The sequence below is a fragment of the Triturus cristatus genome, chromosome 4_2 (genome assembly GCF_964204655.1).
Source record: "Triturus cristatus chromosome 4_2, aTriCri1.1, whole genome shotgun sequence".
NCBI lineage: Eukaryota > Metazoa > Chordata > Amphibia > Caudata > Salamandridae > Triturus > Triturus cristatus.
Genome location: NC_140586.1, coordinates 97,025,547 through 97,038,296, shown reverse-complemented (window position 1 = coordinate 97,038,296; position 12,750 = coordinate 97,025,547). Strand labels below are relative to the sequence as shown.

The 12,750-nt window shown below is 44.5% G+C and overlaps 1 protein-coding gene across 3 annotated transcripts in view; it reads left to right on the top strand.

The window, feature by feature from the left end:
• Nucleotides 1-12,750, top strand: part of LOC146833087 (venom factor-like) — a 777,614-nt gene that overhangs the window by 342,910 nt on the left and 421,954 nt on the right. For all 3 annotated transcript variants that reach the window (XM_085600726.1, XM_085600724.1, XM_085600725.1), the window contains exon 10: nt 10,496-10,611. In XM_085600726.1, coding sequence (XP_085456852.1) covers nt 10,496-10,611 — 116 coding nt within the window. The remainder of the gene's footprint in view (nt 1-10,495; nt 10,612-12,750) is intronic.

The following is a 12,750-nucleotide window of genomic DNA, read 5'->3' as shown; positions in this document are numbered from 1 at the left end:
CCGCCCCCGCTTGACGAATCCCCCCGAGACTTTCAGGGTAGGAGTGGAGCGTAGCGCCCCACCTATTTTGAGAAATTCGCGAGGATTCGTCGACCGGCGCCAAAGTTATTCAAAATAGAATGTTGCGGATTTCCTATGGAAAAGGGGTCCTAACTATAACTACCTACTGGCGACCGCCAGTAGGTAATATATATATATATATATATATATATATATATCACTGAATCCATCCATTCAGCTTTAGAAGGGGGCACTGATTGTATCCACTGATTGCAGATCTGTCTTCTCCCCAACAAGATCAGTTTGTTGCCATAAATTAGTAGGTCTCCAACCTCTGGCACTGTCTCAACAAATACGAGTTCAGGGCTTACCTGGATTTGGACGCGAAGAAGATCATTCAAAAACTTACAAACATCTTTCCAGAAGTTCAGAATACATGGGCAGAGTGCAAACATGTGAACGTCATCAGGACTTTGTAAGCCACACTTATATCGTTTAGCCTTATTGATGATGTACGTTTTGTGGCTCTTGTGAGAGCCACAAGGTTTGGGTAGCCCAATGACCTGGCACAGCTATGGATTCTAAAAATGGGCAGTGCCATTCTTTCTCCAGTTTGGATCAGTCTTTATATGTATTATGTATGCAGTTGTTCCTTCAATGTGGAAACAAGCTATGATTGTTCCTATCCTTAAAAAAACTTCCTTCGATGCTTTGAATGTTGAAGTTTGCTTCTACCAGCACTAGCAATGCTCTTTGAAAAACATATAAACACCCAATTATCTAAACATCTCGGATCATGCAATCTTGTCCACAGGTCTGTCAGGTTTCCTTCCTGGTCATAGTTCTCAATCCCCTCTCCTTTGACTTACTGAGAATCTCAGAATAATTTTAGATACAGAAGGAACTGAAGCCTTGATTTTTCTGGATTTTAATGCTTCTTTCAATACAGTCTCCTACTCCATGCTTCTCAGGAGACTCAAGCATAACAGAATTCAGGGCAAGGCTCTCTGTAGTTCTGTTCCTTTATGCACGATTGCTCTTTTCAAGTCGTATATAAACCATTCTCTTCTACTGTACAAATAATGTCCTTTGAAGTCCCACAGGGAACCTCTTTGAGTCCCACCCTTTTCAACATATATGCCTGCACCCTTGGGGGACATTGTAGAGGCTTTCAGTCTTACTTTGTTCTCTTACACTGATGACACACATATTGTCATCTATTTAGCTACAATGGAGGTCAATAGATTACCCAGTCTTTGACCATGCCTTTTCGCAGTGGCTCAATGGATTAGAAATAAATGCTTGAAATTAAATATCATGTAAACTGAAGTTCTACTTGTAGGAAAACAGCTGCATCTCCGATAGCTGGAAGAGCTGGCTCCACTAGCTATACAGAAACAGGCTGTCAATGGTCTTGGAATCTGGCTGGCTAGCAAGCTCTCGATGGACTATCAAATTATTAAGGTCTCTGCTAACTGTTTCAGCCTTCCCAGAGGCCTGATGAAGGTTCTTTGACTTTGCCCGACTTCTGTAAATCGTGATTGTGGGATATTTTAATCCCAGCATAAAATGGATGACAACTGTGTCACAGGATAATGAGGTGGCAATCATCCGTATGGGACTTCTTGTGAAACTGTTGATTGAAAGAGACATTTGCCTTACATATGGAGACAAGCCCTGATAAAGTTACATTTTTTTAACGAAACGCGTTGGCTGTGATCATGGCTGTGTTTATGAAAGGCATAAAATTACAATAAGGGAGATTAGAAATACAAAAAAGGACAGTGGACTTTTAGTTGTTGGGTGCACCATTCTGTGTTTTGTTTCTATGTATTTCTGCCTAGCAGCAATATCAAGTAATGGCTGATTCTCTGACTGAAGGGAACTGTGTGGGAGGTGCAGATCCGAGGGTCTGCTGATGCGATTTAGGTTCATAGAGCATAACTTTACATGTAAGAGTTGTCCACTGGGGCTACGGAAATCTCTAAATTTGGAGTGCAATTACTCATTCAGGGCGATGGGGTAAAATATTTTGTCACCCTAACCTAGTAACCGCACTCTACATCACGCCCACATTTTCTTGAGTGAGATACAACATTGTGCGCCATAAGACACTTACATCTATATTCACATTTATAGTTAGAAGGGACAATATGCACATTCACAGTAGAGTAATAGAGATACAGGCAGGGTGTGCAGATGCTGCTGCTCAGAAGGGGACTGAGGTAATTGGGGGCTCCTTGAGTTGGATTAAGTGGTGTATCATGGAGGTTTTGAAAGTGCTGCATGAGCTGACTGTTCTTATGTTCAAGGAGAGAAAACACAGGTGGGTGGGCACAAGTAGGAAGGTGGACACAATTCTGAAGAAGACACAGGAGCGATGGAAGTGGGTGAACATTGATTGTTTAATGATCCAAAGATTCAGTCAGGAGTGTGAAGGAATATGTACTGTGTAGGCTGTTAAGGACTGAAATAAAGGCCATGCATGTATTTGTTTGCTAGAGCAAAGACCTTTTATACAGATTTCTTCCACTCATGTAGGTGCTAGACAATGCACAAGCTAATAATGGTTTTATAAAGCTCCGCAGCAAAATATGAGCCATGTATTTTTGTGCCAGAGCCTTGTGAACAATTTTGGGAGGGTCAAGAAATTAATAGGAGAAGCCAAGCCAAAGCAGAGACAAGGGTCTGGCTTGGCTGGCTTGGCTCTTGAAGACTGTGCATGAACCATGCCCTGAAAATGTTTCCTATGTAAATCATATAACAGACATCACATAGAATATGATGTAGGGCCATATGTATGAAAAACGTGTTTTGCGATTCTCAAATTGCGATTTTTAGGGAATCGCAATTAGAGAATCGCAAAATGCAATGTATATAGGATTTGCTAAATATTTTGCGAATCCTACATATTCCTTATTTGCGAATCGCAAATTGAGATTCGCAAATAGGGAATAGGCTAGAAGGCCCATAAGAATGAATAGGAAGACATTCTCAATTAGCGATTCCCAATTAGAGAATTGCAAATTGAGAATGCAATTTCAAGGTTGCAATGGTGTCAATAGGACACCCTGTTGTAGTCCTGAAATAAGCATGTGTGCACATGCGGCACACAAATACATGCTCTAAGGGCATGTATGTGCGCCATACAGCACTTTGAAAAATGCTAAAAAGTGCATTTTTCTAAGAAATCGCAAATTACCACCAAGCTGAAGTTGGTGGTAATTTGCGATTCCTTAAGCTAAAATCGCACAACTTGGGTGATTCCTACATTGCATTTAAGTAATCGCAATTTGGGATTTCTTAAATGCATTCGCAAAATAAGGAATCGCAAATTTAGCGAATCCTTATTTTGCAAGTGGGTTTTTGTGTGCTACATTGCACAATGCCTAAATTGCGATTGCAAACGCTGAAATTCTGTGAATTTCAGCGTTTGCGATCGCAATTTGGCTTCATACATATGGCCCTAAGTCTCTTCAAAATCCAAAAAAGTGTATGGGCCCAATTCACAGAACTAACTTAAGACAAAATCCTAAACTGTGAATACTACCATTTTGGTATTCACAGAAAGCACTTACACATTTTGGTATTCACAGAAGGCACTTACTCATTTCGGTATTCACAGAAGTTAGGAGTCCTAACTTTAGGACTCCTAAATGCCTTCTGTGAATACCGAAAGTCTTAAAATTAGGATTTTTCTCAGTTTAGTAGTAGTATAGTTAGGGCCCTATTTCTTTAAGATGTGTTTTGACATTAATATGTCACATTATAGCTTTACAATGAGAAGTACTTATTAAAAGTGATAGTTTTTAAACATGAACTTAAAAGCATTTCTGCCCCATACTGGCGATAGTGCCATTAGCAAACCAAGAGGCAAGACAGTCATCATGTGAACCCTGTAGGTGGCCTAGATTATTGTAAAGCAACATCATAATCTTGTAAAACACAATAGGGTTTTGTACAGCTAGTATTCTGAACTCACACATTTGAAAGTGTTTCATATGCAATTTTGAAGATAAAGGATTGTTGTTAAAATAACTTATTTGCCTAAAATTGCACAATTGAAGCTGGGATGCCACAATTTATCCAAGATTCCTAGTTTCACTTTGTATAGATCTATTTGTCTCTCCTTTTGATGTTAATGCTTTGTTTGTACCTATTTGTGCATTTTTCTGCTGTTTTATAAAGCGCAAACTCAACCCAGAAGGTATTGGAGAGCTTTACATGATCACCAACTCTATTACACAAGGTCACATTCATTTTTTAAGGCACTGGGGAAATTAAGTGACCAACCCAGAATCACAGGATGTTGAGCCAACACAGAGACTCAAACCAGGTTTCCCTGTTGCAAAGCCTGCAGCTATGGTCTTAACGCCACAAACTGGGTAGAGTGAGGGTGGCAGGCAGAAGTCACATGAAAGCTTGGCTCGTGATAGGCTGGAGGTTCCAACAGGACCTCTTGCTGAGCCAGGCTTGAGACTGGCTTGAGCTTTCAGGAGCTCCCTGCCTCTATGGAGAACTTTTCAAGCATGAAACAAGTAGAAAGTTGGCAACCTGAGAGAGTCAACAATTGGCACAATGAGACCTCTAATATGAGACATTCAATGATGATTATATCTTGTGGACCATGGTCAAACAGTGCCTCATGCATTGGTGCCATCTTCAGTTTTGAGAAAACTCTGCTAGAGCCTGAGCAATACAAAGCTCTGAAAGGGTAAAAGGCTCTTCTGTACTAAAAAGACTGAAAACTGTTGAATGTTGTCAATACCAGGTAGCTCCTCAAAACCTAATAAGAAGGTGCAATAAATGGAGCAAAAAGGGGTAAAGACAAACAAAAATGTGTAAGACCTCTAACATCCAAAGCGGAGGGAAGGAAGGAAGGAAGGAAGGAAGGAAGGAAGGAAGGAAGGAAGGAAGGAAGGAAGGAAGGAAGGAAGGAAGGAAGGAAGGAAGGAAGGAATGAAGGAAGGAAGGAAGGAAGGAAGGGAGGGAGGGAGGGAGGGAGGCAGGGAGGGAGGGAGGGAGGGAGGGACGGAGGGAGGAAGGACAAATTTCCATATCTACTTGATTCCAAAATCCTTGAAAGAAACCACTTTAAGTCACCCTACATTTAAGCCATTTGTGATTTCACTATAGATAGAACTGGATATACATGAATACATTCTTGTAAAGTAACGAGGAAAACATTCGAATTTAGTGGAACAGCTGATCAGCTGAACCATCACAAAACTCTCAGTTACACACCCCATTCCACACCCCATTTAGAGGTGGTATGAACCAGAGGGTTTGTACAAGTGCAACCTCAGTTGGAACAGCTGGTACAAGCATTGATCTTGTGCCCCTTTCCTACTGGGCAGCCAGGTCTTACTGATTGTTGACCCTCTCTCTGTAGGGTTGAATGTCTATCACTAGAAGGGTTGTGTTCAATACCCTCCAGGGGCATGCGGCTGAGGCTGATGGTGTGGAAGGTGAACTTGATTTTAAAGTAATTTTAATCTCTTGGTAGCCTTTTTAACACTGCGCACTCGCACTTTGGGAATTGCTGCTTGTTTATTTGCTGTTTTAAATACCGAATCCCTTATTTTAATTATAAACTCACCCCGTTGCTCGGACTCTGTCCGCCCCAATTGCCCGGAAGCTGAAGCCATCTGACGCCGTCCGGTTTGGTACGGAGCCGAAGGGTGGTGAGTGGCGGCCATTGGGAGGTCAGCGGGCTATTTGCTGGGTCAGACTATAAAAACGGATGCCGACGCGACCGCGCAGCGGACGTGTCGCTGGCACGCTGAAGGCGCGCCTAAGGCAAGCCCGTCTTCGCCCGTCCACGCTTGGCCCGGGCTCAGGACCAGGAACCCTGATCCTTTGCTGCCAGACCGCCGTATCTATTCCAGAGACACCATGTGGAAATTAAACCCACTAGGGGGCAAATCATGCTGCCCCAGATTTCCACCTTGGGTTACACCGGAGGACATGGCGATCCACTGTACCGATTGTCACTGCTCAATCCCCCACATCCTGGCGCTTCCCTGTAAATCCCCTTCCAGTGGCAAAATGGGGTCAGGGATGTCGAGGGTCGAGCCTGAGTTCCAATGCCTACTCCTAAACGTGAGATTATTGGTCAAATATAGCGCAGAATGTTCCCTGCTTATCGAGGAACACAACATTAAGATAGCCTTCATCACGGAGGCCTAGACGGACAGCGCCTCTGGGCCTGACATTGTCAAAGCCTCTCCCCCAGACTTCCTTTGTTACACACTAGATAGACTTGTAAGGAAAGGAGGGGGCTTAGCTGTTAACTAACAAAAGAGCCTAACACCCTCTTTCGAGGCTGCCTCCAACACAACCTGTGAGGCGTTGTCAGTCAGCGTGCGTTATGCGCCGCAAGACACGTTTAAAGCTATGCTCATCTACCGACCCCCAGGCCCCAGAGGCGGCTTCCTGGAGTCCATCGGCTCATTGCTGGAGGAAGGTTTCTGTGCCAAAGCTTTTACCATGCTAGGCGATTTTAATTTTCACCTTGAGGACCCCACCGATCCAGATACCTCTAGACGGCTGCAAATCATGGAGGGAGGGGACCTCTCGCAGCGGGAAGTAGGCCTGACTCATGAGGCTGGCCACACCCTAGACGGAATCTTTACAGATTCCTCCAGACTCTCCATTATGGATATTCTGCCACTTCCCTGGACAGATCATGTTGCTATTATTTTTGCAAATGCTTGGTCCCCCACCAAAGTATCCAACTCGAAGCCCAGGGAAAAGATAGTGATTCGGACCTGGAAGAATATTAACTGTTCTAATTTTCATAAAGCCCTGACAGACTCGGTCCCAAATCTGTCCACTAACATAGAGGAAGCCACAGCAGCATATGAGGATTGGATCAATACTGCTTGTCACAAACTGGCCCCTGTCAAAAGGTGCTCCCCCAGACGCAGGCTGCCCTCCGCCCCTTGGTTCACACAGAATCTCCAGGAGCTTGAATCAGAGTGCAAGAGGTTGGAGCGTCTCTGGAGAAAGGGGTACAGTTCGACCAACAAGAGTATAGAGCTAGTCTTACAGCTTATAAAAAAATTCTTCAAGAAGCAAAAAAGCCCTAGTTCTCCGAACAGATCGCCGGAGCAAAGTCCTTGGCGAAGGAACTCTTTAGAACAGTAACCAATCTCATGACTCCCCCCAAACCTATCTCTCATAGTAATCCAGAATTCTGCAATACCCTAGCCTCTTTTTTCTAAACAAAGTGGAAGTCATTTTCTCTTCCTTTAGCAACCAACTGGGCGAGGCTAGTGACTGGGCTTTCGGGACAACGGTAACCGATAATGCCCCCATGCTTAACATCTTCACCCCATTGGTGAACAAGGAGGTTACCAATCTGCTGATATGGTGCCGATCCGGTTCCCCTAAGGACCCTTGTCTGGCTGCGGTAATGAAAATGTCCTCGGAAGTAATTTCCAACACCCTTACCCCCCTACTTAACCTTATAATGGGGACAGGCCACTACCCTTTATCCTGGAAAACGACCTCAATCCTACCACTTATTAAAAAACCTAATCTAGAGCCAAGCGATCCAAATAGCTACAGACCCATCTCCCATCTCCCTTTACCAGCTAAAATCAAGGAAAAGGCCATGAACATGCAACTAAGCTTGTTCCTGCAGAAAAACAACATACTGAACCCCTCGCTATATGGGTTCCGCACGGGGCATAGCGTGGAGTCAGCATTGATTAAAGCCACGGAAGAGGTCCGTGAGGCTGTGGACCAAGGAGGCTCAGCCATTCTGATCATGCTGGACCTGTCGGCGGCCTTCGATACGGTCCATCATGAGTCATGAGGTGTTGATGGGTCGTTTATCGAAGGCTGGGATCCAGGGCATGGCCTGGAACCTATTGAAATCCTTTTTGGCCGACAGAGTACCAACAGTAGATCTAGGAGGGGACAGATCAAAACCATTCACCCTCCCCTGTGGAGGTCCACAGGGATCCTCCCTTAGCCCAACGCTTTTCAATATATATGTGAGACCGCAGGCTGCCCTTATAAGATCTTTTGGGCTACTTTTAACCTCCTATGCAGATGATACGCAAATTGTGGTATCTCTACAGAGAAGCAAAGAAGCGTAAAAGGGCACTAGCTGCCATGACTGCATGGCAGCAATAACCGGCTGGATGTCAGCTAATTGCCTGAAGTTGAATGCAGGCAAAACGGAGGTGATCATTTTTGAGAACAACCCCAATCTCTGGTCGCCAGTTTGGTTGCCCAGTGAGATGGGCTTCCCCCCACCACCTGCACTTAAGGTTAAAAATCTGGGGGTGATTGTGGATAACACTCTCACATTTGGGGACCAGGTTAGCGGAGTGGTGTCAACCTGCTTCTTTAACCTGGGAACACTGAAGAAAATTAAGCTCCTCCTCACGGAAGAAAGCTTCAGAACAGTTGTCTCAGCTCTCATTCTGTCTCGTCTGGATTATTGTAACAGTCTGTATTTCACGATTAACAATAAACATCTTAACAGATTACAGATGGTACAGAATGCAGCAGCCAGGCTGCTTACGGCCACTCCGAGGTTTGTGTCAGTCAGTAATGGCCTACGTTACCTTCACTGGCTCCCAATCAAACAACAAGCCCAATTCAAGGCTCTCTGTATGGTCTTCAAGTCCCTGAGGGGGACCGGCCCCGAAGACTTAAAAGAGCACGTTCAGTGGTATGTCCCTGGGAGATCGTTGCGCTCAATGGAAGCAAAGCAGGCAGCCATTCCTACGGTGAAAAGGGGCAACTGGGGCGGAAAGAGCTTTGTTCTTAGAGCCACCAATGCCTGGAACGAACTTCCGTTTTATCTAAGGTCTGCCTCAGAACTCCTAGCATTTAGAAGAGGTCTGAAAACTTGGCTGTTCTCAGCTTAATCTCTGGCAGGGCTCTAGGGATGGAGGGTTTCTAGGTAAACAGTGATCAGCGCCGGGACACCCTTGGGTAACAGTGCGCTTTATAAACCCATATAACATAACATAACATAACAAAACTAGATTATCCTGCCAAGGTCTGCCATGTAAGGTGGTTTGCCAGCATGGAAATAAATTAATGGCCTGACGTGCAGAGAGAAAACTCCATATATGTTTAGCTCATTGATTGTTTGTTTTTCATTAGCAAATTCCCTCTTTGAGAGTTTTTTTTGTAAATACAAACAGAAATGCCGAGCCAAAACAACTGGTGCTCACTCATCTTTTCTGTCAGCCTACTGTGGAGGCAGCTTCATTGCAGGAGTAGAGATTCCTTCCAGGCAGGTGGGGATTTCTAAATAGAGTGTGCCATCCTTTGCCAGGGGCTAACTGAGGCTTCATTATGAGCATCTAACCTAACATTTGTTGGTTGATGACTATGGCAAGGAGTGCAGGCATGGTACTCAATTCAAATCCTTAAATATGATTCTTGAAACCAAAGCAGGCTTGATTGAACATGTTGACACCTTTGTGCTAATGTCTTATGTAGAAACTCTAGAGTCAGCTTCCAAGACACCACTACTTGAGGGCCCTGCAAAGAAAGCACACAATCTTATCAGCTTGTTCAGTAAGATACTTGATGGACTATACAAGGCCCAATGTAGTCTCGTCCTAGACAAAGCATTAAGCAGACACCGATCAAGAGCTTAAATTGTCTGAAGGAGAGGCTGAAATGTGTGATCAATTTGAAGGTGAATAGGGTCTTTCAAAATTGTATCCCACTGGAGACAGAGCAAGGTACTTAAGTTTCTCTTTCCCTTCTTAACAATTAAATGACTTTTCTGAATTTACTACAATGAGTACCAGATAGGAAAACTTCTTAACTGAGGTTCCGTACTACTGAACAGTGCTATCTGCTGTATAGCTTGCTGTGTCTCAAAACAAGTTCTAGAATTCCCTCCTTGTTGTACTCAAATATTAACGAATGCTCATGGCAAGGTTTTGGTGTGCAGGCTTGTCTCGTGCTCTGCCTCAATGGCACAGATGTATGATTCCAAAATTTGCGGCTCGTCATCACACGCAAACTGCAAGTCTCACTACCTTCTGAACGAAAGTCATATAATTCACGACAGTCCAATTTTACTCAAGTGATACATGTTTAATCCATGTTTTATTACAGACTTCTTAAATGCTTTTTCCTTGTTATAGCTTGTTGTACACAACTTAAATTCCCTTAAATGCTATGATTCCTACATACATACAAGCCGGGTCATTGCTAAATCTACATCCTAATATTGAGGATAGCCACAATTTTACTTGGTGCTCTTTGCTGACATTCTTCTTAAAGACATTACTCTTTTAAATTAGAGACCGTATTGAATGACTTGAGTTCTGCAAGAAGCTGAAGACTTGGCTCTTCAAATAACTCTGTGGGAACCACATGCCTTTACACCTGTTGAATTGTCTGGAAACCCTCAAGCGTGGTTAGTGTGCTCTACAAATCGACATAACATAACACTGTTTTGTTTTTAGCATTATAGCTGTATTTTAAGATTTCTGTCTTTTCATTTTAGGAAGTGACATGGTGAATGCTGAGTTTAGTGACATTCGTATCGTAACATCACCGTATACAATTCTCTTCACCAAAACACCCAAATATTTCAAGCCTGGGTTTCCCTTTGAACTTATGGTAAGAAAGCTTTTGTTAATAGCTAGTGTTCTGTATACTCCTTTTATTTACTCTGGTGGGCGTCTAGCTGAATCCAAAGTCAGTGTGGAAATGTCCTTGAATTAAGCATTGAAATATAAGACCAGAGCAGCACAGATGTATACCATACGTAACACCATACATTGACCTTTAGAATGTGTGGTATTACATATGAATATATGTTCTTATCCCGCATTCCAACACTACGCATACCATCAGAACACATTTGTAACAACACAAGTGCTGTTACAACGCTTTACCATCACAATGCATACTTTTACATCGCATATGCCTTTACCACGCATACCATTACAACGCAAAGGTATGCGTGGTAAAGGCATACACTTTGTAAAAGTGTTTAGGTATGTGTGTATATATATATATATATATATATATATATGTATATATATATAGATATATTTTTTTTTTAATATTTATATTTTAAAATATATACATATATTATTTTTAAATACCCCCTTAAACCCCCAAATTACCCTTTGTTCCCCAATAACTATACAACCCCAAAATTCTAAAATTACCCTTCCCACCCCAATACCCATACCCCTAAACCCTCAAATTACCCTGGGCACCCCAAAACCCAAACCCACCCTGAACCTTAAAAATACCCTTGCACCCCAAAACCCAAGCCCACCCTGAACCCTAAAAGAACCATGGGCACTACAAAAAATCAAACCCACCCTTAACCCTAAAAATACCCCTGCACCCCAAAACCCAAACCCAACCAAAACCCTAAAATTATCCATGGCACCCCAAAACCCAAACAAACCCTGAACCCTAAAAATACCCCTACAACCCAAATAGACCCTAAAATTACCCTGGGCACCCTAAAACACAAACTCACCCTGAACCCTAGAAATACCACTACACCCCAAAACCCAAACAAACCCTGATCCCTAAAATTAATCTCCCAACTTAAAACATGCCACAAGGCGCATTTGCACTGTGGTGCAGGGAGGGGGCGGGGCCTGATGTGACAAGTGTGCAAACGCGCCCTGTGGCATGTTTTAAGTTGGGTGATTAAGTCCCCTTGAATCCTGAGGGTCCCTGAAGGCCAACTAACCTACCAGCTACCTCCAGTAAGCGCCACAGAGCTGCGTTGCAGAGTGGTGCAAAAAGGGGCATGGCCTCGGACCACCACTCTGCAACGCAACTCCCTGGTGCTTACTGGAGGTACCTGGTGGGCTAGTTGGCCCCCAGGGACCCTTAGGATTGAAGGGAACTTAATCCTACAACTTAAAACACGCCACAGGGTGCTTTTGCACACTTGTCAAATCAGGCCACGCCCCTCACTGCACCACTGTGCAAACGTGCCCCTTGGTGCGTTGTAAATTGGGGGATTAAATCCCTGTGAGTCCTAAGAGTCCCTGGGGTCCAACTAGCCCACCAAGTACCTCCATTAAGCGCCACAGAGCTGCGTTGCAGGGAGGTGTAAAAAGAGGCATGGCCTCGGACCACCTCTCTGGAAGGCAGCCCTGTGGTGCATACTGGAGGTACCTGGTGGGCTAGTTGGCCCTCAGGGACCCCCAGTATTGAAGGGGAATTAATTCCCCAACTTAAAACGTGCCACAGGGCGCGTTTGCAGAGTGTTGCTGGGAGGGGGCGGGGCCCCGGGCACGATGTCGGTCTTTTTGTTTTCGATTTTGTTTTAGAAGGGGGTCTGTGTGGCCTCTCTTCTTTTTCCTTTTTTTGGGCCCTGGGGACTCCATCCCCCGGGGCCTGACCCATTTAAAAAAAAATTAAAAAATTTAAACGGGAAGGGGGCCGCGTGGGCCCCCCTCCCGTTGCCAATTTTGGCCCCAGGGACCCCATCCCCCGGGGCATGGCCACATATATTATTTTTTTTTAGGGAGAGGGCTGTGTGGCCCCCCACCTGAGGCCTCTATTGGCCCTGGGGACCCCATCCCCAGGGGCAGGCCTTTATTTATTAATTTTTTTAATTTTTGGGGAGGGAGGCCGCGTAGCCCCCCTCCTGGGCCCCTTCTACCTCCGGGGACCCCATCCCCCGGGGCCTGGCCACTCCGTTGGAGACCATGAGGGGAGCCCCAAAGCCCCCACGGTCCCGCCGCTTCCTGCGGGTGCCGGCATTGCTTTTTCACAGAG